The sequence below is a fragment of the Zalophus californianus genome, chromosome 3, assembly GCF_009762305.2.
Source record: "Zalophus californianus isolate mZalCal1 chromosome 3, mZalCal1.pri.v2, whole genome shotgun sequence".
Classification (NCBI taxonomy): domain Eukaryota; kingdom Metazoa; phylum Chordata; class Mammalia; order Carnivora; family Otariidae; genus Zalophus; species Zalophus californianus.
In genome coordinates, this window is record NC_045597.1 from 159408837 (window position 1) to 159426646 (window position 17810).

At 39.5% G+C, this 17810-nt stretch overlaps 1 protein-coding gene across 10 annotated transcripts in view; it reads right to left on the reverse strand.

Annotated features, from left to right (window-relative positions):
- The window catches only part of SATB2 (SATB homeobox 2), a 252372-nt gene that overhangs the window by 95302 nt on the left and 139260 nt on the right, over positions 1–17810 (reverse strand). For all 10 annotated transcript variants that reach the window (XM_027591193.2, XM_027591190.1, XM_027591187.1 and 7 more), the window contains 3 exons: positions 14438–14564; positions 13132–13255; positions 1595–1697 (listed from right to left, as the gene is read on the reverse strand). In XM_027591193.2, the coding sequence (XP_027446994.1) occupies positions 1595–1697; positions 13132–13255; positions 14438–14564 (354 nt within the window). The remainder of the gene's footprint in view (positions 1–1594; positions 1698–13131; positions 13256–14437; positions 14565–17810) is intronic.

Genomic DNA, 17810 nt, shown 5'->3' on the forward strand with positions numbered 1-17810 from the left:
TTAAACACTTCAACAATTTTATTTTAAAAGAAAAACCTGGGAGACAACACTTAGAGAAAAGAAACCCTTCTGAACTACACAATCATGTCTTATAATGAGAAAGAGTTATTCATCTTATCCTGTATATGAGTTAATATTAATAATATTGTAAAGCAAGTGCCCAAACTGGAACCTAAATGCTTCTAAGAATTTTAGAATACACTGAAGAGAAATGGATCTTAATTCAATTTTCACTGCACTTTAATTCCTCCTGGGTAGTTCAACATCTTGACTTTCCTTATAAATTGGATATTTAGAACAAATTGCTCTCAATCTTTTGTAATCAGAACTGTGCTGCCACTGCATGTGAAGTTCGTTTCCTCAAAAGGTAACCAGGTAAACAGCTCCCAAATACCAAACAACCAACAAGCATTACTTCAATACTGTCTCTCTGGAGGAAACCAGCAGGTGGTAAAACAAATAAATTCATCTTTTACTTTTACCTACCCACCATAAATTGTCATTTGAACCTCAGACGGGGGCAGTGAACTGTTAGCAAGGCTATGAATACCTATAATAAGGCATGATGGATGATGTCATAATCACGCAAAAACATAGAGTGGAAGGACCTTCAAACATCAACCTGTTATGTTACCCAAAAATTCCCCAAATCCCCTCAGGGGCTGGTAGGATCTGAATTTGAATAGCATTTGAATTGCATGAGGACACAGAATGTTTCCAACACTGACATTATTTGTAAAGGAAAAATACCACTGACATATTTAAACGGCTGGATGGTCTAAATAGAATGCCATTTATCATACAAGAGACTGTATTTTCAGGACCAGATACAATTCCACATTTCCTATATTACTACTACTATTAATTATTATTATAGCATGATGGCATTACAGCTATTATTTATTAAGAGGTTTCTTTATGCCAGTATTAACCTATTTAGTCCTCACAGCTAGTGAGTGATTTAGATACTCTTATTGTTTCAATTTTCAGAGGAGGAGACTGAATCTTGGTGAAGTTAAATAATTTGCTCAAACACACACTAGCAAAGGGAGAACAGAGATTTGAACACAAGTCTGCTTTACTGCAGCAGAGACCCTTTGATTTAACCACTGCTCTGGAACTGTCACCAAATAAACACATTAAAACTCCATTTTTAACCAAAGATTTCCTGATACCACAGCAAGCAGTCATTCTAATTTGTTAATTGGTACTTGAACTATAAGTGCTGACTTAACCTATAATGACTGCTTTTAAATTTCCAGTGATTAAATGATTGAGCTTTTTAAATAGACATGCTTACCTGGAATAAATCATTTCAAGTATTTCTAAAAATCTTGGCCTTCACATGCATCTCTTGTGAAAACAATCAACTTCATTTATTATGCTATGAATTTTACTTTAGTTCTAATACCATCTTAGTTTTAAGGGAGCTAATTAGGATCTCCTGATGGAAATATTAAGAATCTTACCTTTGTAAAAATTGTATATAATTCTATAAAAATGTATACCTAAAATTAGCATGAACTCCAAAGAACCAAAAATTCATTGCCCTAAGACACTAAAAATAGGCTTCAAAAACGAAACATCAGTTTACCTTTAATCTTCTTGTACTTCTTATACCATCTCCCAAACTCCTGGCACTTGGTTGCTGACACGTTGGCATAATATGTGCTATTTACAATGGATGAAATCATACTCTGAAAAGAAAAAAAAAAACATAATAGTTACATTTTTCATAAACGAGTACTCCTTTTTAGGGATAAGAAGTATCACCCACACCGATCTCCGTTGTCTTTTAAATCTGAAGTAGTCATCCTTCTACAAACTAAACTATCAAACATCAAATATGATTACCTAAATTTGCTCTTTCTTTAACTTCTACTTGTATGATGACAGTGTTTTCTCCAAAAAAAACAACCTTGGGGCAACGTCAAAGATGGAGGAGGCAGGACATACAGATTAGATACAAAAGGAAAGAACAGTTGTGATTTAGGAACCAGAGTAAAAGGTGAGATCAGATGCTCCAGCATCGGTAATTCAAATAATGCCTTTCAGATGTTTCTGTTCTGCTTCCAACTGCAACAAGCTTACACAGCCAAGAATCTGAGAACATCCGTGCTACACACTGCAGAACAACATTTAGGGAAATAAGTTAAATTAATATAATTTATAGAAACGTGTGATTAGCACTTGTGTGAAAATTCACCAAATGAAAAAATTAACAGTGCTATTTTAGAGCAGGGGAAACTAAACATAACACTTGTACTGTGTTTCAACCAAAAATGAATCCAAGCTAAAACTTTCTGAGTGCTTAAGTACGTGATTCCTTCTTGCTCTTCATCCCTTCTTCCTCCTTAGCTCTATGCTTTGGCTGATTTGTAAATGGGATGAAAAGGAAAGAGAAGAGCATAACCTGACTTACCACTAAAAAATTAAATTATAATTGCACACCTTGAATGAAATTTCCTACAGGTATGTTTTCAGTCAATATGGCACGTTTGGACCAACATTTGTAACAGATGTTAACTTATATACCTGAATTGACTATGATAATACAGTCACAGATTTATACAGAGATCTTTACTTCAGCAAATTCTGTCTAAAAACAAATGGACATAAACTCGAGAGATCCAAATAACCTCTGTAAGGTTTTATATCTTGCCTTGAAATCTCACCTTTCTTCAAAAAGGTATCTCCAGATATGGATGGAGCAGCTGTGCAAAATCTCAAAACTTCTAATGGTATTTTCCAAAGTAGTCAAGATAAAAAAGATAATAAATCAAGGCAACAGCAAGTTATTTACCAAGAGGTTCAAACACCAGCAAACAGTCCTGCATAGACTCCCATTTAAAACAGTTCCCTCACTGAGCCCACAGAGTCCCTCTTTTTCAAAAATCACTATGCAGTGCTGGTGGGGGAGGGGAATCCTAATTCAATTCACAGAAACCTCTTTGGCCCTTTCTACATAGCAGATGGCTAACCTCCCCCAGTTGCTGATCTCTAAATGACAATTCTGTTCTCTAAGGGGAAATAGTAAGAAGAACCTTTTTAATCTGAGGATCTGAACACAGCCCTGGGAACACAAAGAGCCAGTATCACCTGAGTGTATCACAGAACTTCCAGAACCTTACCTACTGCCTTAGAGGATCAGTGGAATCCTAATCTTCCTGAGGCAGGATTCTGCTTTGTGTGTTACTAACAAAGAAGTAAAGAAGTCTCTTGGCTAGCTGGGCTAGTTCCCTCTCTGGGCTGAGTTTTTCTCTTTGTCTTAAACTGTGAAACCCTTGAGGACAGTGACTGTGTCTGTTTCATCCCCCCCCCCCCATGTCTAACACACTTCTGATGTGGGACATCTGAGTCACTCAAATATAACAGATGAAAAGGGACAGAGATGTAATTTTAAAATGCCAAACTGAAATGTCATAATAATGGAAATTTTAACATGAAAGTGGCCTAATAATAGATGCACCAGCTATGCTGGTGTATACGAATAATTGCAAATGTACTTGTCATCTCTGTATGTTGTCTGTATGAACGTTACCCTCTGGAGAGGCACAGGACAGATAACCATGACAGGAAACCGAGGTAAGCCTCCTATTGCAAAGTCGGTCTGAGAGGCAGACTAAAATGCAAAGTGTCTCAATTACTATCTGGAGCTGTCTGGCAACTCTTCCTCGCCCACAAGACCAGGCCACCAACCCATATCATTGTGGCCCCAGATAATCCACCTTTCCCACATTCTCTAGCCTTACTTATTTTGTCCTTGCTCCAGATGTGTCTTCACTGACCCTGCACAAAGCCAGTGTCAATCTATGTGGCAAGGTAGTTAATATCTGGGCTTCCATGGTCTCCATCACCAGATCCTATACTAGAATCAGGTTCACACAACTCATTTAAAAAAGAAGTTGGCTACCCAGAGACTCAATCAGATTTATTCTCTTCCGCAGATTATTATAAATGAGTTTCTATCACTACTGACCATGGCGGGGGTGGGGGGATATATTTAAACTATGAGTTGAGCAAAGGAATTAGGTAGCAGATAAAGAAACTTTCCTAGATAATGAGAATCCTTAGTCACTCAAAGGTCTCTTTTGAGTTTGTGGCACATTTTATTCATATTAATTACCTGCAGGTCTTTACATATAGTTGACACTTAAACTAGTTCTACTGATAAGAATTTTCATAATTCATCTTCAGAGAGCTTAAAAAACAGAAGAGGTACATCAGGGGCATATTTCAGATGAAAGGTCATGTTATGTCTTATTATTCCATTTTCAAACATGAGTATTCTCTAACCCTAAATTAGACTGTTATATTCTCATAGCCTGAGTTTGAACCACTAGGCCTCACTAGAACACTCTGGGCAGATACACAAGGTCACCTAAATGTTAGTGTCAATTTGTTTTTAAAAAATCAAAACTTACTTCACTATAAACAAAATTAAAAGAAGCTAATACAGACCCAGCACATACTTTTGCTCTACATGGTATAAAGTTTCCCAGAGATCCTAGGGCACAGAAAATCTGCATTTACCACATTTCATCCATTCTACAGCCACATTTTTAAAATACTTTAATGTCACTGAAATTGGGATGCATGTTACAATCAACAGCATCTTAGACCTGATGAGAAACAGTTGCTGCAAAAATAGGATGAGTAATGATTAAAATCTCTCCCACCAACCACTCTGCCAAAAAAAGCCTAATTTCCATTTATTGCCTTTTTAAAGTATGTATATGGTTTTGTACTTTATATTGCTCTTTTATGTTTTCCAGTAATTCTAGAGCAACCACACTATTGGACTTTTAAGATCCCCACATCTTTTTTACAAATGAACAAAGATTTGAGTGGACTTTTTCAATCGAGAATGCAACCAACTCCTGAACATCCATGTTGTGTAAAACAAAGCTGATACAAATAACCCAAAAGAGATGCATGCTGTTATTTTTAACACTTGAAGGGATTACGTTTTACTGAGGCTCACGTGAAAACGACTTTGCATTTATGAAGCAAGCTTAATGGCATGGTGGTGGGCTGTGACAAGGAAAGGGGAAGGCATGCATGCACTGGGCAATCAGACAGACCCTTCAGGTACTTAGTCACAGCCATAAACACCACAAGAACAGTAACTGTAGACAAAGCTATGCTATGAAAAAGTATTATGTGTTAAAATAAATAGGAAGGTTTAAAATATCTTCCCAACTACACAAACTTTTGGAAAATTTCAGACTTCTTTGTAATTAATCATTAAATCTTAAATATGAATATTTTAAATGAGGAATAAAATCCAGGTTTCCTCATTTGCAGTCACTCTGACACCTAGTTTGCCAGTTATATTTGAAAGTATTTAAAATAATAATGATAATAATATTATAATAATTATAATGTATTTGAGGATTTAAAAATATACCAGAATCAGTTACGTCAAAATTTACTAGCTGATTTAAATTTGCACCAAGCCAAATTGCAAGAGAATATTATATTGTTTTAAATATATATTGTTTAAACAATAAACTGTATTTTTTTTAAAGATTTTATTTATTCATTTGAGAGAGAGAAAGAGACAGAGAGATCAAGCAGGGGAAGAGGCAAAGAGAAAGGGAGAAGCAGACTCTCCGCTGAGCAAGGAGCCTGATGCAAGACTCCATCCCAGGACCCTGGGATCATGACCTGAGCCGAAGGCAGACGTTTAACCATCTGAGCCACCCAGGTGCCCTAAAATGTATTGTTTTAATAGTTACTATAGTTAAATAGATAGACCTATCTAAAAATAAATTTTCTTTTAGGCTCCTGAGACAAATTTTAAACTCACTTATTTGTTTTTCACTAGCTCAAAGAACAGATGTCACCTGTGATATGGCTCCATTTTTCAAACTGAGGGCCAAGAAGCTCAGAATGAAGAAGCATCTTGTCCAAAGTCAAATAGCAGTAGAAAGCACCATAAAATGACCCTAATACCAGGCCACATTATTTCATGGGTCTCTTAAGAAGGGAAACTAATTAATGAAAGAAAGTAAATATTCACCACCACCTCCATCAGCTGGTACAAACTCAACAGCGAATATTGCAACCAATTCTTCAGACAAAGAAGACACAAGGTGTGACAAAAGCAAAACATCAAGTTGTGACCTTGGGCCCCTTATAGGACTTAATTAAGGAGTTTAGAATCAGATAAAACTAAGGAACCTAAAGACAAATTAAACCTTAATAGGGAAATCAAAACAATAAACACAGGTTAAGATGATTTTACAATACACTTGAAAAGAGAGCCCTGAGCACCCCTTCTTCCTCCCCAAGAAAAGAAAGATAAAATAATTGGATATCCTTTACCACATTCTCCTTGGCTTAGCAAGATTTATTTGTTTGAATAGCAGTGTTATGCTGAGTAGCTAAGCTGCAGATAACATAATACACTTGCTATAAAAAAGAACATTTTAAAACCAAAGTAAATGGTTACACGTTCTGTCAGCAGGAATGCCCTGTCTTAGCAAGAAGAGCGTTGAGTGGAGAGAGAAGCTGGCATCTCGTAGCTTCCCTTTCCACAGCTACGGGGGAGAGAGCATGATGCAGGCAATGAATGATATATGCATTTTTTGCTCATTTTCAGCCTTCTTATTCTGCTTTGCAGTATGCTAAATTACATATTAAACATGAGATTATAATGATACGTCCATCAAGTATAGTAAAAGGTAAAACCTGATCTGGAGAAATACTTTGTCATGAAAAATTCAGTTAATGTTAGTTGGCAGCCTTCTGCTCTCCCTTTCTATCCCCATTTCTCAGCTATACCATCAGAACTGAAAATTTGTGGGGCGCCTGGGTGGCTCAGTCATTAGGCGTCTGCCTTTGGCTCAGGTCATGGTCCCAGGGTCCTGGGATCGAGCCCCACATCGGGCTCCCTGTTCGGCGGGAAGCCCGCTTCTCCCTCTGCCTCCCCCTGCTACTCCACCTGCTTGTGCTCTCTCTCTCTCTCTGTGTCAAATAAATAAATAAATCTTTAAAAAAAAAAAAGAAAAAAGAATTGAAAACTTTGCCATTCTAGTTGGAGGAAACACTTGCCCTGGGCTTTGGAGTCTGACAGGACTACATCTGAGAGCTCCTCCCTTAAGGGGCTGCTGGTGGCACCCTCATCTGTGGAAGTGGGATGTTGCTACCTGTCTCAGAGGCTGTAAGGACTCAGAGAGATCATCTGTGTACAAGACCTGACACAGAAGATGCAGAGTCAGTGAGTCTCTCTCCCCTCCACACAATCATTCCAACTGTTCATGGCAATCACCCAGTTAGGGATTCATTTCCAGCTGTCATCTGTACACCTCCTTCAACAAGAGTCATGAGGTTGGGCCTCAAACGAAAACAAACTCACGTGAAAATAACTGGAAGGGACAGTTGGCAACTGGCTAACATAAGACAGGAGGCATCCTGACTACATACGTGAATTTAAGATGAAATGCAACAGACAGTTGGCAACTAGTTAAGACAACACTGGTCCACACAGTTGATAAGCCTCTTGTCTGTAGATGAGCACAGGGTCAATTTGTTTCTTCTACCAACCCAACTGGCTGCTTGAGTTCAGTGCCCAATTATTTTAGCATATTGTACATTCAAGTTGGTCTTTTAAGGATCCCCAAATAAGCAAGGCTTGCTCAGGATGACAGAAATAATTATCCAACAGTCTATGTCTTAAAAAGACTGTATAAACACCACATCACCATCATACTGGAAATCCAGTTAATGTGTTCACGGTTCAATAACTTCTGCCAGTCATTTTGTTCCTCAAATATTTGGCAATAAAACCTCCACTAAGGGCATGGGACAGAGCTGCTTTAAAAACATATCTATAGGGGTGCCTGGCTGGCTCAGTCGGTTAAGCAGCTGCCTTCAGCTCAGGTTATGATTCCAGGGTCCTGGGATCAAGCCCCACATCGGCTCTCCGCTCAGGGGGACCCTGCTTCTCCCTCTCCCTCTGCCTCTCCTCCAGCTTCTATGCTCTCTCTCCTGAGCTCTCTCTCTCACTCGCTCACTGTCTCTCAAATAAATAAATAAAATCTTAAAAAAAAATCTATATGCTAAATGAAATAAGCCAGATAAAAAGACAAATATTCTACGATTCTACTTTTGAGGCAGTTAGAACAAGTAAATTCATACAAAGAATAGAAGAGAGGTTACCTGAGGTTGGGGGTGGGGAGAGGGGAATGGGGAGTTTTTACGTAATGGCTGTAGACTTTCTGTTTGGGGTGATGAAGACTTTTTGGAAATAGATAGGGGTGATGGTTGCACAACACTGTGAATGTAGTTAATGCCACCGAATTATAAACTTAAACATGGTTAGAACAATAAACTTCACGTTATGTATTTTTACCACAAAAATAAATTTAAAAAAAACCTATCTAGAGTCACAGAAAACATGTTATGTTACTGGGGTTGCAGGGGAACACTGGAAGGTGCATGCCTTTGCAAATTACTTGTTCATTCATTGCAAGTTTAAGTTAACAAGACTGTCTCTTTAGTCTTTCCATTTGATCATAATACCCCATGAGGTGGACAAGGAAGGTACTGTTAGCGCTACTTATTTTAATGGATCAAACCCCAGAGGACCTGGGATTTTGTCTTTAACTCTTCCTTGAGTAAAAATAAGTAAGCCACAGAAAGACGCGTTCATAATGTTTCCAAATTGGAACAGTTAGTTAGAGAAGACTATTTAATAGGAGACCCATGCCTAAGGTATGGTATCTTAGGGTGCTTGGCACAGACTATATGGCTGGACGGAGAGGTTGGAAGTGGTGACTCAAATGAAAACAAGCTCACACGAAATGTGAGGGGGGCATCAGAGGAAAGGGAAGAGGCCATCAGCACTGAAACATATTCGGAAAGGTGAAATCAAAACTAAATACATAGACACACAAATACAACCTATACTTTCCAAGCACCTAGCCGGACAGAGAATAGCAAAATCATGACTTCTCTCCCTTTAAATATATATGCCTCAGCCTGCAATTGTTGCCCTTTTATGGACTTTTCCACTTTTCTTTTCTTCTGCCTTTAAAGGCTGCTCTTTTGAACTGTAGAATACTGGGATGTTGGAGAAAATATATACGGGCCATTGAATCATCACTCCTTTATGCAATCGCCACACTTGAGTGAGGAAATACCTAGTACGGTTTGGTTTGGAGATAATAAGGAAGAATTATTTCAAAACAGTCAGTTTTTTTACTCCTGAATGGAGTCTATCTTACATAGCCCAATAAGCTACTTTCCCCTTTGAACTAAGTAGTACTCTTCTTCCTAGGTTGAAAGCTGTCCTCCTCTCTCATCTTCCCCATGGCTTCCCCAGCCCATGGCAAAGTGCCTGACTCCTAACTGGGACTCCAGTAATGTTGGTGGAATACATTGCTTAAGTACTGTTTCACCTTCTCAGAACAAAAATGCATTCTTTTTCACATTATGCAGGTTGAACCTTAAAAAAAATGCATGTACCTGTTCTATGACAACCACAAACAAAATAGGTGAGCTTATCCCCACACTGAAATGCAATCCAGCTATGCAACTCAAGTGAATAATCTAAAATGTTTAAGGGTAATAGCTGTAGGATTAATGCTGGGGCCCATATGACATGTCCATGCTCACTGAGGACTATCCCAGTAAGATTTTCCATAATCACACAGCATACCAGAAGCCTAAATCAAATCTCCCCAAAATTTAAGTAACAGAACTGAGCCCCATTTGATTGAAAATGCACTGAGCATCGACCACCAAATTACTATATTCACTGTTTCTAGTTCAAAACATTTTAGGGCTGCCAAGAACACCATAAAAATAATAAAACTTTACAGTTTATAGCACTTTCTAAAACACTTTTATACTTAATTCATTAAACACATTACAGCAGTGGTTCTCAAACAAGAGTGATTTACTCCCCTCCTAGGACATTTGGTAATGTGTGGAGACATTCTGGTTGTCACAACTGGGGGGAGGGGAGATGGTGGCATGCTACTGGCATCTAGTGGGTAGAGGCCAGGGATGCTGCTACATATCCTGCAAAACACAGGGCAGCCCCCGCCTGCCAAGAGTTATTTACCCAAAAGTTAAATAGGGCTAAGCTGAGAACTCCTCCATCAGAATACCAACTTCTTGCAAGACATATATGGTGCTGAATGCTGAGGAAGTGAACATGAACAAGACATGGGCAGCCCATCAAGTGAGGAGAACTGGCAGGTGGCACTGACAACAGGCTGTGATACGCACTACGACAGGGGTGTGTGCGAGAGGCTACCCAGGGCAGAAGAAGCAACTGCTTCAACCAGGAGGTCAGGGTACTTCCCCAGCAGTGACTTTCCAGCTGGAATGTGCAAGATGACTTCATCAAGCAGAGGACAGCACTGCATGCTAGCCGGGAGAAATTGCATATGCAAAAGCAAGCAAGAGTCACCAGCATTGTATGCGGGGCTACCAAAGCCAGAGATTAACGCGGTGTGTCTCCCTGGAAGGCCAATCTCACGTGGACAGAAGGAGAATTTCACAGGTAAAGTGATTTTTATGGCATTTTAAAAATATCGAAAACCAGGTATATGGAGTAGAATATAAATTTTGCATGATTTTTTAAAATAACACAAGAAGTTCATTGTTAGACTTGCAATGCTAAGGGTACTAGTTAGGTTGCTCTCACCCTCAGGAATATTTTGGTGACATTTGAGCAATGGCAAATGTTCCAAAATAATTAACTCCATGTGTTTGGAGCACAAAGAGGATGCAGGTAAAAGGAAAAAGGCGGCTCTGGTGAGAAATCAGGCTGGACAGTATCATCTTAACAATTCTTACAGGCCATGTTACACAGTCTGCACCTCCTTCAGGCTGGGCAGGAGCAGTCACTGGAGGCTGGGAGAGGAGGAAATGGCAAGATCTTGGTGCTGGGAAAGCAAGAGACAGGAGAAAGGTTAAAGTTATGAGGCAGTTAAGTCTAAACAGGGCAAGGGCAGGAAGGAGGAAGATTTCAGATACGAAGGCAGTAGAATCCACAGGATCAAACTTGAGAGTGATGGAGAAGAAACTTTTTTAGGTTGGGCAGCCGGAGGCGGGGGGGCAAGTAATGAGAATAGAAAATTGGGGGAGAAAGAGGTTTTTATAGTAGGGGTAAAGGTGATCCCATTCAAACCTCAAGACAACCCTGCAAATTATATGAAATATGTATAGATACAGTCATGCCGTTTCCAGAGGAAATCAGTAAGGCTCCAGAAGTAGACGGGCTTGCCCAGCATCGCACTTCCAGCAAAAAAGAAGGGAGATGGCAGCCAGGGTGCTCAGCTCCTGATCTGGGTTCTTTCCACTCATGCTGTCTCTCTAGTTATATTTTACAGTTATAACTAAACTTGATCATCATGATAGATCAGTTGTGACCAAATTTCCATCGGCTATAAGAGCCCTGGACACAATTCTGAATTGGTGATATTCAGTTAGGAGCTTGTCCACTTCCAAGCGAAGCCCATTTTGATTTCCACGTAAATTCAATAGACAATTAATTGTGACTGTGAAATTCAGGGCAAATGATTGAATTTTTTTCCCTAAACTGTTCTTTATCAATCTCAGTATATGATCAGAATTAACTTGAAATTCTTTTTATAACTTCATAAGCAATCACATTGGAATAAATCAAAATCCTAGCAACAAGTGCTGGCACTTAACATACTCACCTACACATAGGTACTGAAATGGCCTGTGTGGAAGCGGTAAGCTCAAGAGCAGGAACACAACCGATGGTCGAGAGATACCAGTGTTCCTTTCTATCTAGCTACCTACTACTCAGGTGCATGCTTTCTTGAGTATTTGGAAGCAAAAATATTAATTGCATGCTTTATCTCATGGGATTTAAAGTCCAAAACATGCTCCATGACACACATAAAAAATATTCAGTTCACACCAACAATATCGCGTCTCAATATTAATAGCTGATACTATTAATGGAGCATCATTGTATGCCAGGCACCAGGCCAAGAATTTATGTGATTTATCTCATTTACTCCTCATTATATGACTTAGAACTATTACTATCCTGGTTTTACTGACAAAGAAATAGGCTCACAGAAGTGAGGTCATAGAGGCCTGTAAGCCAGGACATGAATCCAGATCTAATTGATTTCAGAATGCATGCTCTTTAACCACCAGGCTTCCGGCTTCCCCCAAAGACTCTATTATCCTAGAACACAGCTCAGGGCACATCAAGTTTCTACGGTTCTTGTCACCTTCCCTTGAACTTGACAGACATGTAATTAGTCCCATTGTCTTAAATCAAGTGTAGCAACTCACCCAAGAAATGGATTTCCATTCACAGTTTTAAACAATGTCAACCTGAGTTCATGTCATAGCAGTCCTAAGCCACTGACCCTAGCCACCAAAATATTACCTCATCATTAGAAAAAGTGGGCCCCTTGCCCATGAGCACAAATGGAAAAGGCAGCCCTTTCCTACTCTGTTCCTTCCTTTGATCCTATCTACCTCTTATTTTTGTGGCTTTAGTTTCTCATAAGTTCACTAAAAATGGAGTATCACTTTTTCTCCTGACGCATTTTCACATGGCAAATCCACTACAAAATTTAGACAAATGTGTATGATGTAAAGATCATCTCTCTTTGCCAGCAAAGGGAAATGCTCAATAAATAAATAAAAAATAATTAAGATGGGTCTGACATGGCTGACTCATTCCACTGACTAAGTAAAGGAATGGTCTGGAGCCTGAGACTTTGCAGGCGAGATCTGGATTAGGATCTCAACTTGCCACTGAGCCTCCTGAGTAAGCTTAGGAAGGTAAAGTGCTTCTGAGTCTTGATTTCTTGATCTATAAAATGGAGACACTGGTACCTACCTCCTGTGATATACACGAGAACTATTATGTTATTAACATGAGTTAAAGATTGCAAATGTGAAATGTTTTAATACCTGCCCATTATATCAAAGCTCTCGGTAAGTGATAACTTCTACTCCAAAACAAAGAGCACCAAACCTCCATATTTTTCCCACCTAAAGTGTAGTGTAACTATACTAAAAGACAGAAGACAGCTGTCTGAGCAGGACCACCCCTCCTATTACATAGTCCACCGGTGACTTTCTACGTTCCCCAGAACCCCACCTGGATATACTGACCTGGGAGAGAGGGCATTCTTTGGCTAATGTGCTCTGGTTCATCTCTTTGAGCAGTTCCTTTAAGGCATTGCGGACTGTGGCATGGTTCCACTGCTCCGCAGGCAAGTCTTCCAACTTCGAACAACTGGGAAACAGAGCAAGAATGAACAACACACAAACCTTAACGGAGGGCCCTGGCTGCAGAGGGTACAGATTGTGACAGTCACTCCCGGGTCCTCTGCCAGCAGGGGGAAAACTGCTAAAGCTCAGGGTCTACTGTGGGCCCTGAATGAGGGTAACGGAGAAAAACTGCTTCCGCAGGACTTGGACCGAGCCCAATTCGGCTTCTTTAAGTTTGTTTTCATACTGGCCTAAGAAAAATAGTCACTTCAGATATGAAGAATTGCTAATATTTTAAAATATGGTTTTTCCAGTTTGTTGATGAAAACGGCATGGCAATATGATTGTAAACTTCCACAATACAAGTTTAATTATTGGACATCCCTAAGGTTAAATGTAGACAAACAATCCATCAAATTCAAAGCTTGAAGGTCCACTCTTCATTCTCCTAGAACAATTCGGAGATGTTGTTTCCCTAACCAAAAATAACTTTTAAGAGAGGACACTAAAGCCTTCCTGGACAAGGATGGGGATGTTGGGGTCCTACTAAAGAACAAATACTCTAAAATGAGAAAATTCAAAACCCTTAAAGGACAACATTTCTTAAATCCTACGACTTACAGGCACTTTCCGATACAAGACGCTGCAGAGAACTAGATACTTTAGAGGCATAACTTGTTCTGGATACTGTACCTGAAAAAAATCATTTCCAGAACCTCTGCAGGCCACAGAGTGCGCTTCTTTAAGGTGGCCACCAGGAAGGGAAGAAAAGGATACCCAGTGCCAGCACCTTCTTGGTAAGCCTGCTACACAGGGACAGAACTCAGCCTTCAAAACAAACCTGAAAACAGCAGAAGTGCTTATTCTTCAAATAGTATATGCTAAGCATTTCAACAGAGAACCCATTAAATTAGGGGCTGTGGAAAGTTCCCCTTTAAGGGCCACAGATTTTTAATGATTTATCAAGCTTCCCCTAGGTTACCACTTCACTGCTTCTGAAAACAAAACATAAAACAGTTGGAATGTGGACTATAAAGATGCCTGGTGAAGTGTCCCTCCTTCCCTTCTCTCTTTCCCTTTTTAATTTTTTTTTCATTTCATCCATGTCTACAAATTAACAAAGACAGGACGTTCTAAGGTCGGCAGCGACTCTGACCGACGGAGCGGCTCCTCGAGTAAGGAAGGGCAGATGTTCAGAGACACCCACCTTTGTAATTGGATTTTCAACGTCACGACATGATAGACATCCTGCAGCATGTCGGCCACTGTGGCGTCGGGTGCATCTGTCACATAGCTGAGGGGCAGAGGGTTCCACCTCCCTAGCTTGATTATTCCTGCAAAGAGAAGAAAAACACAGTAAACACATTTCTGCTATTTATTAAACCTTCTCATTGTTTGTTCAGTGTTCAGAAGGTCATTCCATAGTCAACATTCAAGGCCCATTCAGAGATATTTTACAACCCGGTGCAATAACCTATTTCTTTCTGGCTGACAGCTGAGTTAACTATACAGGAAGATGGGAATGAAAGGATGAGGTTTAATCACGGACAATCAGTTCTTTTATGTTTTCCTGTTTCTTAAATTACTTAGAAAACCATACGGATACTTCCTTCCCCCAAAGTCTTGTTTCACATTCTAACTTAAGACTGATGCTAAATATACCGGACTGCTGATTTCATAGACCAAAAAAAAAAAAAAAAAAAAAAGCAAGACTTAAGTAAATATAAGATTTGGTTTTGAATTGTACAAGAAAATTCCTGTGTGTGGGCTCAGCACACACACAGTCACATCCTGACTGTGGTGTGATCCCCAGTGCAAACAGCATTTGGAGCTGATGAAGCAGTTCTAGTTCACTTCCAGATTCGTGTTTCACCAGGCAGAGGGGTTATTTTCCAATAGCACAATGACTGACCACAGATCAGAAATAGCAGAGATGCCTTCAACTTCCTTTTTTTTTTTTTTTTAATTTTATTCCTCTGCTCTTTTTAGAGTGATAATGGTACCATTTCCCTGTGGGTTTCCTGCTGCATATGGTAAACATGCACAACAATGGAGAGAGAATAAAAATCCTGGTCAAACTTGGGCAACACAGAGCAGTGACTTTAGGAATACCCTTGTGACAAGAAGATTTGTGGGACAGCTTCAGCAAAACATGATGAAAATGCTAACTTATTCATAAGATGGACCCACCTTATCTGGTGCATAAGGGCACATGTAACGTTGATGAAGAAAAATAAAGAAAAACCCATTCAAAAACACAGTGTAACAAAAATTTTATTTGTATGCAACGAAAAACCCAACGGTCCCCAAGATGTCAGAAATTATCACACATAAGAAACAACTGTTTTAGTGAAAGAAAAGGAACAGAATCTTTTTTTGACAATACAGGTGAGTCCAACTACACTGTTCTTTCAAAATATTTTTTATCGTCAAAGAGAGAGAATACCTGTATACCCAAGTGAACTTTTAAAAGCTTCACAAAATAATGCTTTATAGCTATGGGGTAAAATTCTAATAATAGGAAATGAACTTTCTGGTCAGGGCACGTCCTGTCCAAGATGAAATAAATGAATGCGCAATGCTTGACATAATGCTTGAAAACAGGGAATAAACAGAACAAAAATATTAAAATGATGCACTGTTTCAGTATTAAGATTTAACAATCTGGTGCTGAATATGCTGCAGTATAAATAGTGCCTGGACTCAGATCCAATAAAGTAACACAGCTCTCATTCATAGTACCGTATGTCTCCAGTTCTGGCTCCTTAAGTCACATTTCACTTGCCAAGAAAAGCTGTTTTCTTGTGGGGATAGTTTTGCTAACATTCTCTCTCATGACAATGAAAAGTGCACAGCAATGCAGCATAAAGTAGCCATGAAATGAACATCCAGGGCCCACTGGACAGCCACCTGGAGAGAGGCTGGGTCTGCTGTCTTGCTTCTTTGACTCCTCCTGACCTTTGAAAATTACTAAAAAAGATAACATATAATGTGTCTAACATATTTCCTTTTTTAAAAAAAAAAATCACTACATAACTTTAAATTCCTTTAAAAAAATCATTATCATGATAGCCCGTTGAGTATAAATCGGCCATATTCTAAAAACATGGTATATTTCATTATAAGAGATTGGAAGGAGGGAAAAGGGAAGTCAGCAATTGCACCCTGCGCCCTATGACAGGTAAGTAGAAGAAGCCGACTGTGTAGGTCATTTTGGTGACGAAGAATACAAAGGTAACATGAAGCCCACAACTCCTGCCAGCTGCCAGGCACAATGCTAGAGGAGGTTCCCCCATGCTGCTGTGTGTCTGTGTGTCACTGCTCTTTCCTTTTTATTGCTGAGTAGTGTCCCACTGTAGGAATAGACCACACTGCAGTCACACACAACAGAGGATCTCTGCAGGATTTAATTTATATAAAATACAAGAACAGGCAAGACTACAGGACTAATCTATGGGGACTGAAGTCAGAAAGTGGGTACCTCTGGACAGCAGGGGCAACCGACTGGAAAGAAATGTAAAGGGATTTTCTTGTTTTGGCTGCTGGTTGCATGGGCATAAAAACTGTCAAATTCATCAAATGCAACACTTAATACGCATACATTTTACTGTACATAAATTGTATCTCAATATAAAAAAGGGTATTGGGGGAGGGATCTCTGCAGGAAATGACAGACAAATCACTCTACTGGAAAACAGTAATCTCCATTTAGGTGAATTCTCTCCCCACCTTGATGAGCCGGAAGGAGACTTGTCTGGGCTGGAATGAGACACGCACAGGTGTCTTCACAACACTTAATGCCTCCACGGAGAGCAGCTGCTACAGGTTGGTTTCTACATCTTGGAAGAGAGCTGTTGACACATGCTCTTTTCAGGCAATGGGAAGTGGCGTGTGCTTTTGCTTTTTCACACCATACTGAATAACCTGCATGGTCCTGGAAGTCACTTTCTTTGCTCTTCTATCTACCAGGGTCTGCAGGTGCAACATCTGCTAGGACAACTATGTCTAGAAGACTGCTCTCCTCCAGCCAGGCAGGGACATGATGTAACTCTTTTTTAAAAGCCTTTCCTCCAAACATGGTCTTTGTCTAATGCATGAACCCTCTTTGGAAATGCATCCCTTAGATACAGTCTTCCTTCCCCAACACAAAACAGACAAAAATATTACTTGGGCTAGAAGTCAAATGTTAATTGAGGAAATCAAACTGGGAAGCACTATAACACAGTGACTAAGAATGCAGGTTTCCAAGTGAAATTGCCTCTGTTCACACCCTGGCTCCTCCACCTACCATGTAACCCCAGAAAGTGACTTAATTTCTCCATACCTCAATCCTCTCTCTATACAATGGAACAGTAAAAGTACTGACCTCATTGGAATATTGTGCAGATTAAATGGAAAGCCCTTAGTACAGAGCCTGGATATAATTAATTTCAACAATTAGCTGTTTACAGCAATTATTTAGACATTTTTAATGCTTCCTTTAGAAAAGACATAGTCAACTTATGACTCAAGTTTTGTTTCTTGTTTTCTTTTATGACTTCATTATCTTTCAATCTTTACTTGGGTCATGTACCTGTAAA